The sequence below is a fragment of the Phacochoerus africanus genome, chromosome 10 (assembly GCF_016906955.1).
Source record: "Phacochoerus africanus isolate WHEZ1 chromosome 10, ROS_Pafr_v1, whole genome shotgun sequence".
Lineage (NCBI taxonomy): Eukaryota > Metazoa > Chordata > Mammalia > Artiodactyla > Suidae > Phacochoerus > Phacochoerus africanus.
The window spans coordinates 27,772,032-27,790,518 of record NC_062553.1 but is presented as its reverse complement, the minus strand read 5'-3'; the positions used below and the strand labels follow the sequence as shown (position 1 = coordinate 27,790,518).

The 18,487-nt window shown below is 36.8% G+C and overlaps 1 protein-coding gene across 6 annotated transcripts in view; it reads left to right on the top strand.

The window, feature by feature from the left end:
• The window catches only part of ARAP2 (ArfGAP with RhoGAP domain, ankyrin repeat and PH domain 2), a 172,202-nt gene that overhangs the window by 85,764 nt on the left and 67,951 nt on the right, over window positions 1-18,487 (top strand). For all 6 annotated transcript variants that reach the window (XM_047799201.1, XM_047799202.1, XM_047799200.1 and 3 more), the window contains one exon: window positions 10,861-11,024. In XM_047799201.1, coding sequence (XP_047655157.1) covers window positions 10,861-11,024 — 164 coding nt within the window. The remainder of the gene's footprint in view (window positions 1-10,860; window positions 11,025-18,487) is intronic.

Sequence of the window (18,487 nt, the reverse complement as noted above, 5' to 3'; positions counted from 1 at the left end):
CAGGCTAGGGGTTGAATCAGAGCTATAACCGCCAGCCTACGCCAGAGCCACAGCAACACGGGATCCGAGCCGAGTCTGCTACCTACACCACAGCTCATGGCAATGCCGGATCGTTAACCCTCTGAGCAAGGACAGGGATTGAATCCGCAACCTCATGGTTCCTAGTCGGATTCGTTAACCACTGCGCGCCATGACGGGAACTCCTTTTTTTTTTTTTTTTTCTTTCTGTCTTGAATTTTTACTTAGTTCTTATTGCATGCAGTGTACTCCCTCATGAATGTAAGATAAACAAAGCCAGAAGACTAAATGTTTTGTTACTTTGCAATATCTTGACCTTTCCTTTGGGCAACAGGAATCAGAAGGTGAATTCAGGTACATTCTGAGTTCAGGGAATCATTAAAAACTAACAGAATAGCAAAATGATGGTCCAACCTATTTAATTTTGTTTTGATGATAACTTTAACCTTTTATCTATATGTGTTATCAACTAGTTATGTAGAAAGCATTTTTATGAAAGGGAAGAAAAGGGACTGTAACAGAATGAGAGTAGGAGAAATACAGGGTCAAATATAAAATCAGGTTATTTTCCTTGAATCTCTTTGAATAGGTACCATACGAAAGGCACCATTTGAAAACAGCTGTGTTTATCACATGCTTATTTCTTTTCTTTTTTTTTTTTAATGGCCGCACCTGTGGCATATAGAAGTTCCCAGGCCAGGAATCAAACCCTGGATGTTGGATTCACAGCCGCCCAAGCCACTGTAGTTGGAGTCTTAACCCACTGTGTCAGAGTGGGAATTCTCACATGCTTATATCTTGGTTTTACATACTTTCCCTGTTTTCTCCAAGTCAATAATATTCTGGTAGTAACAATAATACCATGATGACAATATATGGAATTTACCATGTGCCACGTCCTATTTTAAGCTCTTAAACAACCTTGCAGTACCTATATGATACTAAGGAGAATAATCCACTTTGAAATCAAGGTAAGGTCATTTTTTAACTTAACAACCTAAATAGTTCTTTTCAAGGCAAGTGTTATGTATTAATTTATCAATACTTTTGTGTAGATCACTTTCAAGTAAGTGAACAAATGTGCTAGGAGCCTGGACAAATAATATAAGTCACTAGAATTTAAAATTTCAGCATTTTATTAGAAAATAATTTTTATGAGAAAACTAAAAAGCTATTGTGTTAGAAAGCAATATATCCATACAATGCTTAACCTGACTAAAGATGAAGCAGAAAGAAGAGAGGTCAGAAATGTGAATAAAGAGTTAGCTTGGGGGATGATGAGTGCACTAAGTTATAATTCTTAATGGAACAAAGAACATGCAGGTATACATAGCACCTTGTCTGGTGTGGAATAGGGGCTTATGTTCATATATCTATGTATTTATACACCAACATACACACTTCATGTACAAATATGTGGGTATGTATATACATATATGCTATATAAATAAATGGACCAGGGATAGAGGATAATGGGAAAAAGAGCAGGTTTGGAAGAGAGCTTGGGAGATAATGTTTGATTTTTGACACATTGGACATGCGATGCTTATACACTTCTAAGGAGAAATTGCTAGGAGGGAGTTATATTTATGGATCTAATGGTCACGATTGGTGAGTGGAGTGGAGATGTAGATTTTGGAGGTATCTGTATATAGAGGAGGAAGGTGAAATCCCTTAGGGAGAGTCTATAGAACAAGAAGGGAAGAAGTAAGAGGTTGGAGTCTTGATCTATAAAACATCTATGTGGAGATGAGGGGCAGTTGTCAGGGAAGACTAGCCATCCAGGGGTGTAAAGCTGCTTTATCCAGAGAGTGAGGCAGGAAACCAAGAGAGTGTTTGAAGAAGGAAGGAATAATCAAAAGTGTCTGGTGCTGTCTGATGAGGACAGATACACCATTGGATAAGTGATGGGTAGCCCATCTGCGGATGTAGAGAAAAACAGAAGTGAGAAAGCAGAGACTGGATTAGGGTAAGGCTGGGAACAGAATAAGATTAGATACAGCTTGTCAGGACAGTTGGTCAAGGATATCTGGAGGTTAATAGGATTAGTGGAAGGGATATATGTTGCAGTTTGTTTTAGATAGCTTGAACTTGTGTCATCTAAAACATTTTGATGGACAGAGACAAAAACAAAAGCAAACCAAAGAACATAAAAACGAAAAAGAGTGACGATAGAAGAGGAGAGATCCCTCAATTCTAACAGAAGGATAATTGAAAGAGAACCAACCAGCTATAAGATTTAACTTTCAATTTTTTTTGTTAATATCATCTTGAATCAGAACCATAAATCATAAATAAACTTAATGAATTAATTTCACAAAATTTCTTCCTTGTTAGCTCTGATTAAAGTGTTAAACTGTATTAATGTTTCTTAAAGGCAAGAGAATGAACCCCATGAACAAGAAACATTCATAAACTGATAACCATCCATTGAACATAGTCACTCTTTAGATATATATTTTAATCTTGATGGTAATTTTCTCTGTATCGATAACATGAGTATCTTTACACTTAAAAATATTACAATAATATTTTCCACACACAGAGCATTTTTGCCCTGAAAAGCTCCAAGCAGAAGGTGCTCCAGATGGTGTGGCTTTAATGTGTATTCTTTGTATACTTTAAAAATGATTATTTTGGGAAATAAAGCTTTCTTGATTACACTTAAGGCTTTCTGGTATGATATTTGATGCTGTTATTGGGACTTAGATTCTGTGCTTCTCTTCTAAGCCTTAGGATTTCTGTCTGTGAAAAAAAAAAAATAATAATGTTTTTGAGTATCTATCGTTAGTCAGTGAATGTCCTGGGCCATGATGAGGTCAGAAGGCACTTTCCGGGACAGTAGGTTATATATCCACTGTGACTGAAATGTTCAGTAGATTACAACATCCTTTTCATAACATTTGAAAACTGTTTCTGCACTTAGCCCACATTCTCTGCGTATCTCCTTCTGATAAATAAGTTACTGTGTTCACTATCTCACATTCTATAGCTTTGTGCACATCTGTCAAAGACACCTATTATTAAGCTTTTACTGAAAGGTTGTTGGTTGTAATAAACACAGTATGAGTAACTCAGCTGTGTTATCAGAAACAGAACAGACTAGCATGTTTTTTTTTTTAATTTTGTTTGTTTTAATTTTTTCTAAGATTGCTTAGTTGACCTATAGTAAAGCATAATGCACTTGATGGCTCCCAAGCCAGACTACATTCAGTTTTAACTGCAAATTCTAGACATAAAGAAGCCAACACTGGGGAATAAACATTTTATCATTATGTTTCACAATTATGGAACAGACTACTTTTCTCAATTTGGGAGATTAACACCCTAAGTTAAGATTCTTACTTCATATCAATTTATTACATGTGATGTTTTTTTTCTCCTTGAATTGTATTTTATAGCAGCTTATGTGTTAACAGTACTCTCCAGGGTGAATTATCTTAAAGTGGTTTCTAAATTGTGCATGTAATTGCAAATTAAACAGTAGCCGATTGCCCACAATATCAGCTTGGCTGCTTTTGTAACTTTCTGATGATTTAATTTGTAGAGATGGTTTAATCTGAATGTTGCCAAGGCAAATGTTCTTCTCTCACCACCCCCACAGGTTTTGCAAAAAAGAAAGGGAATATTCACATTTACTTGGTAAGGTGATTTTTTTTTTTTTTTTAACTAAAGAGAACTACGACAAAGGGAACGTGTGACTCTTTAACAAAAGGTGGATTTTAAAGTTTATATTATTTGCTTCAAGAATTTATTTCATTTAGTCCGAAGCATCTCCTGTATACTAGAATGTAAGTTTATGAACAAATAATTGCAATATGGTGTGAAAAAATACTGAAGAATGAGAAGGTCGCTTCTAGATAAATGAGATCAAGATAATCATTTTTATGTATAAGAAAAAGTATATTTAAGTGGCTCTAGAATCCTAGATAAAATTAGAGTAGGAAAAACTGAGGGGTTGAGAGACTAAGGTATTCCAAGAGATGGAAACAATAGTTTCAGAGAATGGATTGAGCTCGGTAACAGCTTCAGTTCAGGTTGGCCTTAACCTTCAGTTCTTAAGGAGGAAACATGAGACCATGGGCCTGGAAAAGTAAATTTGAAACCATATTAGTATTATCGATTAAATGTAATTAATAACTTGCCTTGTTCTGGAAAGGACTATAGGCTCTTTACAAGGGTAAAGAAAAGAACCATAAAGTCTTCACAAGGGTAGGGTAGAGAAGCTTTTTTTTTTTCCTTCTTTTTAAGCAGACTTTAACCAGGGCTCTTTCTCACATTCCTGTAGGTGATTGGCTAATAGTATGCAGAGATGAAAATGAAAAACTGGAGGCTTTGCCTCCCTCAGAAAATTAGTGTGCCTTAACACTTGTTACTGAGTGTTGGCTTCAAAGGAAACAAGCTATTTAAGCTAATATTTCTTTTTTTTTTTTAAGAAGTTCTTTATTTATTTATTTTTTGTCTTTTTTTTTTCCATTTCTAGGGCCGCTCCCACGGCATATGGAGGTTCCCAGGCTAGGGGTCTAATTGGAGCTGTAGCTGTTGGCCTACATCAGAGCCACAGCAACATGGGATCTGAGCCGTGTCTGCAGCCTACACCACAGCTCACGGCAACGACAGATCCCCAACCCACTGAGCAAGGCCAGGGATCGAACCCGAAACCTCATGGTTCCTAGTCGGATTCGTTAATCACTGAGCCACGACGGGAACTCCATAAGCTAATATTTCTTTCTGCATTATTCTTGTGACACAGTGTCTGCATGTACAGAATTCCTTAATAATAGTTTGCCTCCATCTCTGTGTAGCAGTTTCTTATCTAAAGGTGTGGGGGAAAAAAAATTTCTCTGTAAACTGAATTGAGGGTGATTTAAAGATATCATGAGAAATAAAATGTGCTAAACTCCCATTTCTGTCCATGAAGAGGTAACTGGCATGGAACATGCTCCACCTGCTTTAAACAACTAGAAACCTGAACAAACCATAGAAAGCCAGCTATTTTAAGACTTTGGGACAATAGACATTCCAAGACTGTGATCATGAGCGAAGGGAAACAAGTGACGTGACATAAGGCTTAAGATTACTGGGCTTCCTACCAGCCCTGAGCACAGGGAATGGGGAGACCTGAGCAGAACGTGGTGGTTTTGCTGTGTTGAAGAGGTAGAGAGAGAGTTTGGGGAATCTGTGGTAGCTACACTTTGCAGGATAGAGTGCAACGTAGAACAGAGAGGGAGATGTATAACGCAAGAGTTTCAAAGATCTTCATAGGAGTCCCCTTCCATCTTCAGCTCAATTCTAACCTGTATATTTACAGGCTGAAACTCTAAGCAGAAATACTCGCAGGGCGTGCTGTGAGTCAGACAGTTCCCAGAGCTTACACAGTGTTGGAATAGGCTCAGATTTATCTAGCCAGGTTAGACTGACCTCATTAAACACACAGAGCACTTGTAAAGACCCAAGAAAGGTCATTCCAGAATATTAAGGCTAACCCAGCCCTCAGGTAAAGGCCGTTCAATTTTTACCTTCCAAAGCTTTAAAACAGACCTCTCCACAGCACTTTAGTTACCTGCTCAAATAGGCAAAAGATCCCAATACAAACATCAACATGCTTTTAAGGAAGACAGCACAATCCTGATACTGAGCTTAACACTCATGATGTCTAGCATACAGATAAAATTACTACTGATGTGAAAATGCTGCAAATAAGTTGATAAGAACAGGCCCAGAAATGAGAAGGATAATGGAATTAGTAAGGAATATAGACCAGTCTATTTAAAATAGTATATTTAAAATAGTAATTTTAAAATATTATATATAGAGATATGTAGATAGATGTAAAAGAAAATATAAACATGGTGAGAAAAATCAATCTGAAGAACCAAATGTAACTTCTTTTTTTTGTCTTTTTAGGGCCGCACCTGCAGCATATGGAGGTTTCCAGGCTAGGGGTCTAATCGGAGCTGTAGCCTCCGGCCTACGCCAGAGACACAGCAATGCCAGATCCGAGCTGCGTCTGCGACCCATACCACAGCTCTGGGCAATGCCGGATCCTTAACCCACTGAGCGAGGCCAGGGATCGAACCCTCAACCCCATGGTTCCTAGTCGGATTCATTAACCACTGAGCCACGACAGGAACTCCCCACATGTAACTTCTAAAGCTAAAGAATATATTAGCTGAAAAGACAACCTCACGGGTTCAGCTAAATATAAGAGTAGACTTTATGTTAAAAAAACTCAATGGGCTTGAAGGCATGACAGTAGAAATTATCAAAACTTAAGCCCTGAGAAAAGACAGAATAAAATTAACATAACCTCAGTGACCTGTCAGGCAACATCAGATATTCTTATATAAGTATAATTGGAATCCCCAAATGAGAGACGATAAAGATAGAGTAAAAAAAAATTCAAAGAAGTGTGGCCACTTTCTGAATTCAGTGAAAGTTATAAATCCGCCTGTATACTAAGATCAACATACCTCAGGCCTGATAAAGACAAACCACATCAAGATGCATACTAATCCAATTCCTGAAAACCAGTGTAAGGGAAAAAAAAAGTACCAGAGGAAAAAAGACATAAATAGTGGACAAAGATGAGAATGCCTTGTCAGAAATGGTATAAGCCAGGAAATAGTATAATGAAGTCTTTTAATGTACTAGGGGAGTCATAGTGGGGAGGAACCCCAAAACACGAAACCAGCAGGTATTAGCCTAAAATACTATAACCAGCAAAAGTATTATCCAGAAATGAAAGCAACATATTTTTTTTTTGGCCAAGCAAATGCTGGCTTATACTATAGGCCTTAGTATTTTTATTTTTGTATAAATGTCTATGATAGTACCTTTTTTAGTCATATTTTTGAAAGTGTGTTTTTTTTTTACTTTTTAGTTGTGTTCAAATGTTCTTTATATACGTGTATTTATTTTATATACAGCCACATTTATAGATCCTATCACTTGTTGTGGTTCTTGTCCACACATGAGGCTCAAATATGATAGTTCATACTTTGGGGTTATTATATTGCAGTTTTGAGAAAATTGTTTTTATTAGTCTTGGGACTGGTTTCTAGGTCTTAGTGAACTGTGTTGATTCATTGTAGGGATAGAGATTTTCTTTTTCTTTCTTGCCTGTACCCAGGGCATTTGGAAGTTTCCATAGCAGGGACCAACCCGAGCCCAAGCTGTAACCTCTACAACAGCTGCTGGATCCTTAACCCACTGTGCCCAGCGAGGGATCGGACTGGAGCCTCCAGAGACAAGCCAGATCATTAACCCACTGAGCCACAACAGGAACTCCCAGAGATGTTTCTTTCTGTGGCTTTGAAGCACCGTTTAAAATTTAGGCTTGGGGAATAGACAATTAAGAAAATGTATCTCTCTATAATTACAGTTCTTCAAAATAACTTTCCAGATTTTCAAGATGTAAATTCATATTTCTTTGGAATTCTTATCTAGAAACGTAAAATTGTTGTTTGATAACACTTGAAATCACAGAGTTGGCCAGCATTTGTGTTGAAAATACCTTTTGATGCTTTATTCAATGTGCACAGAGTTTAGATAGCATCAGAGAGAAGAGTTGTTGAACTGATGCTGCTAAATGTCAAACATCTACTGCATAAGATGATGTATTTTTAGGATTCAGCCTTTGATAAGTCGACTCAGGAGTTAACCTGTCATTACTCATTCTACCCTTCAGTAGTTCACTAGGAGACAGCGAAACTTGTCACAGAATTCCTTCTGACTAGAAAGGAAATTAGAAGTTTGAAACATTTACAATTAATGGCAGAATCCTACTTGCAGTGTAGGAGGGCCATTGCCTTTTGGGGTTATTTCACTGCTTGCTTAAACACTGACTCACTGTAGTTTGTTTATAAGCAAACCATTTCAAAGATCTTATCTCATATTTGGAGCTTAATTATCCGAATTAAAAAAACAAAACAAAACTAAACTCAAAAAAAGTCAAAAATCTTCTCTTTACCTAAACTCCTGAATTGAGCACGATGTTATTTGATTAAGCTGACATAATGGCAGGGGCTTGATGCTTCTCAGGAAAATTACTCCTGTTATAATAGTTTTGTCTAGACAAATATACCCAGCAGTGGAATGCTTTTGAGCTAAAGATGAGGTAAGATAAGTGAAAAGGCTAAAGCATATCAGGAGTATTAGAGCAAGCGTCAGAATTCTTCAAAAAGGAAATTACAAAATCTGGAGGTCAGGGCTGCTGTGACGGTGTAGAAAATAAAACAATAGATACAGATGTCAGGAAGCAGGAGGTGAAGATTATGGGCAGCACCATCGGTGAAGAAGTAGGCGTTACAGCAAGTTCAGCAGATGTTAGAAGTGAGTGGAGTTGGATACCAGTAGCTTTATCTTCTTAGAGGAGCATTTCAAGAAAAGAAACCAAAGTAAAGAAAGGAGAACTTTTGTTTTCTTTTTCAAGTAGAGCCTGTGAATTGTCAGGAATGTGAAAGATTAGTCCCCCTCCCCTCTGCCCCAGAACAAACAAAACAATCCAGAGTTCGAGGAGCTCATTCCTTTCTCTTTGTCTTGAATCCAAAGCAGCTGTCTCCTAGTCTGAAAACCAAATTAAGTAGTTTTGGAGTTCCCATTGTGGCTCAGTGGGTTAAGGACCCAACATTGTCTCTGTGAGGGTGCAGGTTTGATCTCTGGCTTCACTCAGTGGGTTAAGGATCCGGCATTGCTGGAAGCTGCAGCACTGGTCACAGATGCTGCTTAAATCTGGTGTTGCTGTGCCTGTGCCATAGGTCTCAGCTGCAGCTCCAATATGACCCCTGACCAGGGAACTTCCATATACCACTGGTGCAGCCATTAAAAACAAAAGAAAGGAAGAAAAATTAAATAGTTTTACTTGGTGTAAATATACTTAAATACATCAATGATTAATTTTGTTTCGAATCAATTTTATATCTAGTAATAGAACTTTAAAATGATTATGTACCCACTAAATGCTTGGCATTATACTAAAGGCTATTGGTACTGAAATGCTTTCTTTGTTTGTACAAAGTTTGGGGTCTAGGAGCTAAAACATTCATGCAGATATAAGAGATGATATGACGAGGGCAGAGTGGATATTCAGTTTTAAGAAAGGACTCCTATTACACAATGAACATGGGAGGGAGATGGGGATGGAGGGTTACCTGGGAAACACAATACACCAGTGGGGGAGGAGTTGGAGTAACCAGCCAAAGCACAGGAAATATTTATTACAAAGACAAGGACATGTGGGGGTTCACCTCATGGCTCAGCCGAAACAGAGCTGACTAGCATCCATGAGGATGCAGATTTGATCCCTGGCCACACTCAGTGGGTTAAGGATCTGGCATTGCCATGAGCTGTGGGGTAGGTGGCAGATGCGGCTTGGATCTGGCGTTGCTGTGACTGTGGCTGTGACACAGGCCAGCATCTGCAGCTCCAGTTTGACCCCCAGCCTCGGAACCTCTATATGCTGAGGATGCAGCCCCAAAAGAAAAAAAAAAAAAAAGAAAAAAAGACAAGGGCGTGTTAATTCCTTCCTTCCTTCCTTCCTTCCTTCTGTTGATCCATCTGGGAATGGCAAAGTTAGAGGGGAAAATGAGTCAGATCATGAAGGCACAGTGATCAGAAAGTGAGGTCATTAGCTTTGCATTTTAGAAAGATAATGCTGGCAGTCTTGAGTAAGGATCAGAGAAGTGGAGAATTGGGAAAGGAATTTTGTTTGGAGGGATTTTAATGACCTCTTGGAGCAATAGAAAAATCTGAAATAAAATGGTGTTTGAATGAAGAGGAGGCAGAGCAAATATGACAGGGAAATGGACTCAACAGAATTTTGTAACTGAATTTAGATGACATTGATGAGGTGAGGGCTGAGGGCTGGAGGGACCAAGCTACAGTTAATTAATCCAAAATTTCTGGTGAGATAAGTGGAGAAAGTAGTACCGGTTTGGTATGAGGAGGCAAAAAGATTTGAGATACTTGTGGCACATCAAGATGAAGATGTCCAAAAATTAGCATTAATTAGTATTATGGTTTACTAGTTACCAGTTACATTTATTATTGAGTACTGAGGTGAGTACTGTTGTTTTCCTCATTTTGTCAATGATGAAACTAACAACCAAGAAGGTGGATAATTTGTCCAAGGTCATAAAGGAAATGAGCACAGAGCTAAAACTTGAGCTTGGGAACTTACTAGATTTCCCACTCTCTTAGCTGCTTTATGCTGTAGCTTTTCAGTCACATGGAGAACTGATTTGTGAGATGGTCATTGCCTGGAGATAGGTATTTGGGAATTAGCAGCTTATATACAGTGGCCCAAGTGACCTGTCTCTGAAGCATCCTTTGGAGTTCTTGTGAGTGCACCGAAGTTACAACTTTGTTTTCAGAAATAAGTGAGCTTGGGGAAGAAATTGAGGGACTAGAAAGATAGGAAAAGCTAGAAAGAATTGTGCTACAAAAGTTGAATTGGGTAGTATTTTTTTCCCTTTCCTTTTTTTTTTTTTTAAAGGAATGAACTCATCAGCAGTTCTAAAATCTTGAACAGCATAGCCCCAAACTTCCATTAGAAGTCACTGATGATACTTGCCAGTTTAGATTCCATTCAGTTATTCTGAAACAGAATGAAGGGAAGTGAGACCACATGTTCAGGGAACTTCCTGAACTCTAGTGAGATAGATGCGACAGGGTATGAGCAAAAGAGGGATTGAGTGAGTGGAAGCTGGTGGTAGACAGGGCGCTTTTGTTCTCATGTTTGAGACAAGATCACATTTATATGGATTTAAGGATAGTCTGAGTAGAAGTAAGATTTTTTTTTAAAGCAAAATTATAACTTAAAGTACTTTTGAAACCTTGCAGAACATTATACATCCATGGGCATACCAAGTTGGATTTCACAGTCTGGCATACTGCAATTGAAAAAGCAGCAGGTACAGATGGTAATGCATTACAAGATCAGCAGCTCAGCAAAAATGACGTTCCCATTATCGTGAACAGCTGTATAGCATTTGTTACACAGTATGGTAAGTATCACAGAGTTTTTATTCAACCCCCAGAACCCATAGTATCATTCTGACAGTTTTGAAGTGGTACCTCCGTTGAACTCAATGAGAGCCCTTTGTTTTTGTAAGGACATCATTGAAAAATAAAGGCGTAAAAATAAAAGCATAGGCATTGTTCAGCGTAAGTGCCATGTCTTCTCACAGTAAAACTCATTTAAATTATATCATGTGCCTTTACTGTTTTCTTCCTTGACGTGCATAAAATTTTTAAATGACATGTTAGAAATCACATTTTAAAATGCGTTTTAAAAATTAAAGATTGTACATTTCAGAAGTTACAACTTTGAAGTCTAGGGGAATGCATTGGTGCCTGAGTGTATTTTTAGAAGTGGCAAACTATGGGACAATGTATAAAAGAACTTACTTTTTTTGGCATGTGTACAAAGTGTGCATGTATTTGTTCCATTCAACATGCTGTTGGTCACATATCTATGTTAAGAACCATGACTCTTAATTGCATGACTTGTAACAGATATTTTTATGAATAACTTGTAGGTTAAAACCATCTTAATTTATACCTACATGGTGCAGCTTCATTTTAATTTAATATGGTATGGTAGTATTTTAGATATGGCTGAAAAGTAAATGAAGTATCTCCTTATTGTTCATATTTACTTTCAAATTACTCTTCATTCTTAAAATTCATTCTGTCACATATTTTCTTAATACTCTAAAAGGTAGAAATTTTTAACAGTATTTTTAAAATATGTTCTCTTTTAATCTGTAGATAAATGCCATTGTTTTAGGCTATATATACAGAGGAATAAAATGATTTATCTGTTTTTTTGGAAGATCTATTAACATTCATTGATCTCCTAATATTCAAAATATCTTTAAGTGTTTTTAATTTGAAAAGAAGGTGTAATCAGTGAGATCTGTAGGAAAACATTGTTATGAGGTTTTTACTTATTTATTGAGTGTCTGTTGTGTGAAAGCTACTGAGCTTGGTAAAGAAATTGAGCAGTGGGAGTATAAAGTGAAAGACAAAGCCATAAATCGTACCTTTTAGTATGAGAACTAACAGTGTACTGATGGGAAACACAATGTCAGAAATAACAAAGGCTACAAATAAAATAATTTGGGGAAATTAAGTTTAGAATTTATATATATATATATATATATAATCTATTTTCTTCTAGGGAGACTGGCAATTTAAGTATTTTACTTATTTTTTATGTAATCCAAGTACAATTAACATTAATATATAGATTTATTGTGTTTGAATTATATATCTATTTGTAAATAAATATATAATATCTATTGTAAATATGCATATAATCACGCTGTGGGATTACTCTATGAAGAAACTTCCTTTAATTGTATGTTTATATTATTATCAATGATACTTCCTTTAATTGTATGTTTATATTATTGTCAACTGTCATCATCTATTTATTTGAAAATGGGAGAGGAAGAAGTTATCTTCATTTATTAGTAATTCAGTATTAGTGTACTTGCATTGTGCAGATATAAGTGAATTGCACATGTATTATGTTTTAGCAAGAGCATAACCTCATTGGGAATTTTCCACATCACGTTAGTTTCATAATGGCATAAGGTCTTTCTTAAACTGACAGATGATTAAAATAACTTGACTAGCTCCAGTGTATCCAATTTAATGTTTCTCTAGGGAAATCAGAAGTTTCTTTGCAGTGTTTGTTTGAATTTAAAACATTAAGCATTAGATTGTTTTCAACTAAATTTTATACATTATAACTACTTTGGAGCTCTAGCACAAGGTACATTAACTCACATATTAAATTAATAAAGCCAATAAAAGGCTCTACTATTTTTTTTCTTGAGCAGAACATGGGGGAAACCCCAATATTACCAGCATGTATAGAATGGAAGATATGTTATGAACTTAGAAATTTCCCAGTGATTATAGGATGCAAGTGGCTGGCACAGAGCCTTTATGGTCACAATTTTTTTGAACCTCTCAATCCTTGGGTTAAAATCTAAAGGCTGATTTTTTTGTGCTCATGGTGTCAAGATCTGAACTTGACCAAGTTCACAGTATAATTCTTAGAGTCTTAATTTTTTGAGTTACAGTAGTTAGTTCTTGGGGGAACTTAATTTATGTAAACAAAATTACATTCAATTTCACATTCAGTTAACCTGTATACCAACAATTAGAATTTCACTCAGCTTGGAACATAAGATCTCAGAGACTTAGGATTTTTTTTTTTGTAGACTTTGCTTATTCTTGTATTGTTATCATGTGTTGAATGTCTATTGAGTATTTCTTTGCACTGTGTAACTGCTGTATACAGAAATTAAGGTATGATCTTTGCCTTCGAGGAGCTTATAGATTGTGGATCAAAGACAAATAAGGAGGCAGACAGTTGCATCTCAAGTGTACACAATTCTACAGCAGAGAGATTCAGGGGTTGGTACAGGTGTCCAGGGTTTAGCGGTCAATTTTACCCAGTGTAGAGGTGGTCATGGAGGACTTGATGGCCGAGGCATGGAACCTACAGTAAGTCTTAAGAGGAAATGGGATTCGGTTAGAAGGAGGGAATACAGATTCCATGAGAAGAAACAGTGTGTGCCCACGTGTGGAGTCCTGAAGGTAGTCTTCTGTTCAGGGAATTTTGCGTAGTTAAATGTGGTCAGATCTTAGTGCGAAACAAACTTTAAAATATTTTGTTCAAGTTCTGTGAAAAATGTCCTTGGTAATTTGATAGGGATTGCATTGAATTTGTAGATCGCCTTGGGTAGTATAGTCATTTTGATAATATTATCTCTTCCAATCCACGAGCATGGTATATCTTTCCATCTATTTGTGTCATCTTTGATTTCTTTCATCAGTGGCTTGTAGTTTTCAGAGTAAGACATCCTGAAAAAGAAAAACGGAGCTGGAGGAATCAGGCTCCTGGACTTCAGACTATACTACAAAGCAACAGTTGTCAAAACCACATGGTACTGGCACAAAGACAGACATATAGATCAGTGGAACAGGATAGAAAGCCCAGAATTAAACCCATGCACTTACAGCCAACTAATCTATGACAAAGGAAGCAAGACTATACAATGGAGAAAGGACAGCTTGTTCAATAAGTGGTGCTGGGAAAACTGGACAGCCACATGGAAAAGAATGAAATTAGAACACTCCCTAACACCATACACAAAAATAAACTCCAAATGGATTAAAGACCTAGATATAAGACCAGACACTATCAAACTCCTAGAGGAAAACATAGGCCAAACACTCTCTGACATAAACGACAGCAACATCTTCTCAGATCCACCTATCAGAGTATTGACAATAAAAAGAAAAATAAACAAATGGGACCTACTCAAACTTCAAAGTTTCTGCACAGCAAAGGAAACCCTAAACAACACAAAAAGACAACCCACAGAATGGGAGGAAATCTTTGCAAGTGAATCAACTGACAAGGGATTAATCTCCAAAATTTATAACTACCTTCTGCAGCTCAATACCAAAAAAATAAACAACTCCATCCAAAAATGGGCAGAAGATCTAAACAGACAATTCTCCAAAGAAGACATACAGATGGCCAAGAAACACATGAAAAGATGTTCAGCGTCACTCATTATTAGAGAAATGCAAATCAAAACCACGATGAGGTACCACCTTACACCAGCCAGAATGGCCATCATCCAAAAGTCTACAAACAATAAGTGCTGGAGAGGGTGTGGAGAAAAAGGAACCCTAGTACACTGTTGGTGGGATTGTAAATTGGTGCAACCACTGTGGAAAGCAGTATGGAGATTCTCAGAAAACTAAACATAGAACTACCATTTGATCCAGCAATCCCACTCCTGGGCATCTATCCAGAGAAAACCATGACTCACAAAGACACATGTACTCCAATGTTCATTGCAGCACTATTTACAATAGCCAAGACATGGAAACAACCTTAATGTCCATCAACAGAAGAGTGGATCCAGAAGATGTTGTACATATACACAATGGACTATTACTCAGCCACCAAAAAGAACGAAATACCAGCATTTTTAGCAACATGGATGGACCTAGAAACTATCATGCTAAATGAAGTCAGCCATACAATGAGGCACCAACATCAACTGCTTTCACTGACATGTGGAATCTGAAAAAAGGACAGACGGAACTTCTTTGCAGAACAGATGCTGACTCACAGACATTGAAAAACTTATGGGCTCCAAAGGAGACAGTTTGTGGGGTGGGGGGATGTGCTTGGGCTGTGGGATGGAAATCCTGTGAAATCAGATTGTTATGATCATTATACAACTACAGATGTGATAAATTCATTTGAGTAATAAAAAAAATGAAAAAAAAAGAACTTAGTGCGAAAGATAAAAGAGGCAGGAGGGTTAATTAGAGTAATTCGTGTAGGGTCTTATACATAATAAAATCCTCAAACTTGCCTTTCAGGCAGTGGGAGGGTGGTGTTCCTATTTTTAAAGCTTGTCGGTAACACCAGCAGACGTGTATCTCAGATCACACTGTTAGTATTTTTGAGACGGACTGGTGGGCTGCACAAGAATAGGGACAGCAAGTTAGGATAGCATAGCGAGAAATGGGGTGCACAAAATAAATCATAGCACATGGGATGGAAAAGGGGGAGTTATGAGAGAGAAATCACGATGAAAAATTTGACAGTTTTTTTTATGTGGCAAATGAGAAAGAAAGGTTCTCACTTGTAAAGGACTTGTGGGAAGTCAATGCCATATGTTGAGGTACAGGAACAAGATAAAGAACATGTTGGGATTGGGAGGTGAAATAGTGAGTGGGGCAGGATAGTAATTTTTTTCCTGTGTTTAAGTATAGTGTATTGTGTATTACATGATTATTTATATTGTATATGTATATTAAAGTGCCTGTGTGCATTTCAAATTTTAGAAATTAATATCTGAAATTTACATGTGATAGTTGAAGTGGTGAGAATAGGTGGGGTCATCCAGAGAGTTGTATAGAGGGCTGGGGAAGAGAAGAGAATTGAGAATGGATTCCTAGTATCATCAGTAAACACTAGATGAGGTCATAAGATCATGAAAGTCTTGAGAATAACAGAATTTTAACAGAGATACATTTTTTTCTATGGGTAGTACAGGAAACAAAAAGTGGAAAAATAGTACCTCCTCATTAACTATTATTTCATATTATGAGGATGAAATGAGATAATATTTGTAGTGTTTAGCACACTTCATAACACATAATCAAAAGGGAGATGGTTTATATACAAGAGCTCCAGGTCTTGATGTAAACAGGCATGAGCTTGAAGCCTGTTTTCATTGTTATGCTTTCTCTCATTTTATTTTTTATCATAATCCTATAAGGTTCATGCTTTTATTTTTTTTATTTTTTATTATAGTTGATATACAGTGGTCTGTGAATTTCTGCTATACAGCCAAGTGACAAAGTTATACATATATATACATTCTTTTTCTCATATTATCTTCTGTCATGTTCTACCACAGTGATTGAATCTAGATCCCTGTGCTATATACAGCAGGACCTCATTGCTTAACTGTTCTAAGTGTAATAGTTCAATCTACTAATCCCAAACTCCCAATCCATCCCTCTCCCTCCCTGTCTCCCTTGGCAACCGCAAGTCTGTTCTCTATGTCCATGAGTCCATTTCTGTCATGTTTTAGATTCCATATATAAGTGATATCATATGGTATTTGTCTTTCTCTTTTTGAATTACTTCACTTAGTGTGAGAATCTCTAGTTCCATCCATGTTGGTGCAAATGCAGTTATCATGTTCTTTCTTATGGCTTAGTAGTGTTCTGATGTGTATATATACCATATTTTCTTAATCCATTCATCTGTCAATGGACATTTAGGTTGTTTCCATGTCTTGGCTATTGTAAATAGTGCTGCAGTGAACATGGGGTGCATGTATCTTTTTCAATGAAATTTTTGTCCAGATAAATATACCCAGGAATGTGATTGCTGGAGAATATGGAAGTTCTGTGTTTAGTTTTCTGAAGTAACTCCATTCTGTTTTCTGTAGTGGTTGTACCAATTTACATTCCCACTAACAGTGGAAAGGGGTTCTCTTTCCTCCACACTTTTTCTAGCATTTATTTGTTGACTTATTAATTAGAGCCAGTCATTCTGACCCATGTGAGGTGGTACCTCATTATAGTTTTGTTTTGCATTACTGTAATAATTGGTGATGTTGAGCATTTTTCGTGTGCCTGTTGCTAATCCCCACATGTCTTCTTCAGAGATATCTGTTTAGGGCTTCTGACCATTTTTCAATTGGGTTGTAGTTTTGTTTTGTTTTTTCACTGTTGAATTGTTATGAGTTGTTTGTATATTTTAGAAATTAAGCACTTGTTGATTGCATGGCTTGCAACTATTTTCTCCCATTCCTTAGATTGTCTTTTTTTTAAATGGTTTCCCTTGCTATGCAAAAGCTTGAAAGTTTTGATTAGTCCCATTGGTTTATTTTTGTTTTTATTTCTATTGCCCTGGGAGCCTGACCTAAGAAAATATTTGTATGGTTGATGTCAGAGAATGTTTTGCCTATGTTATCTACTAGGAGTTTTATGGTATCTTGTCTTAGGTTTAAGTCTTTAAGCCATTTTGAGTTTATTTTGTGCATGGTATGAGAGTGTGTTCCAGTTTCATTGATTTACATGCAGCTGTCCAGTTTTGCCAGCACCGCTTGCTGAAGAGACTGTCTTTGTCCCATTTTATATTCTTGCCTCCTTTGTCAAAGATTAATTGATTATAGGTGTCTGGTTCATTTCTGGGTTCTCTATTCTGTTCCATCGGTGTGTATGTGTCTTTTGGTACCAGTACCACACTGTCTTGATTAATGTAGCTTTGTAATATTCTGAAGTCTGGGAGAGTTAGGCCTCCTGCTTGTTTTTGTTTTGTTTTTCCTCATGATTTCCTTGATAATTCTGGGTCTTCTATTGTTCCATGTAAGTTTTTGAATTTTTCTTCTAGCTCTGTGAAAAATGTCATGTGCACTTTGATAGGGATTGCATTGAAACTGTATATTGCTTTGGGTAGTGTGGCCATTTAATGATATCAATTCTTCCAATCCAGGATTCATTTTTTTGAATCCTCTTTAATTTTCTTGATTATTGTTTTATAGTTCTCAGCATGTAAGTCTTTCACCCTCTTGGTCAGGTTTATACCTAGGTATTTAATTTTGGGGGGTGCAATTTTAAAAAGTATTTTTATATTCCTTTTCTAATATTTCATTGTTACTATTCAGAAATGCAACCAATTTCTGAATGTTAACCTTGTATCCTGCTACTTCGCTGAGTTGGTTGATCAGTTGGAGTCCTTAGGGTTTTCTTTATATAATATCATGTCTTAGGGATAGAGTGACAGTTGTACCTCTTCTCTTCCAGTTTGGATACCTTTTATTTCTTTTGTTTGTCTGATTGCTGTGGCTAGGACTTCCAATTCTATGTTGAATAAAAGTGGTGAGAGTGGGCATCCTTGTCT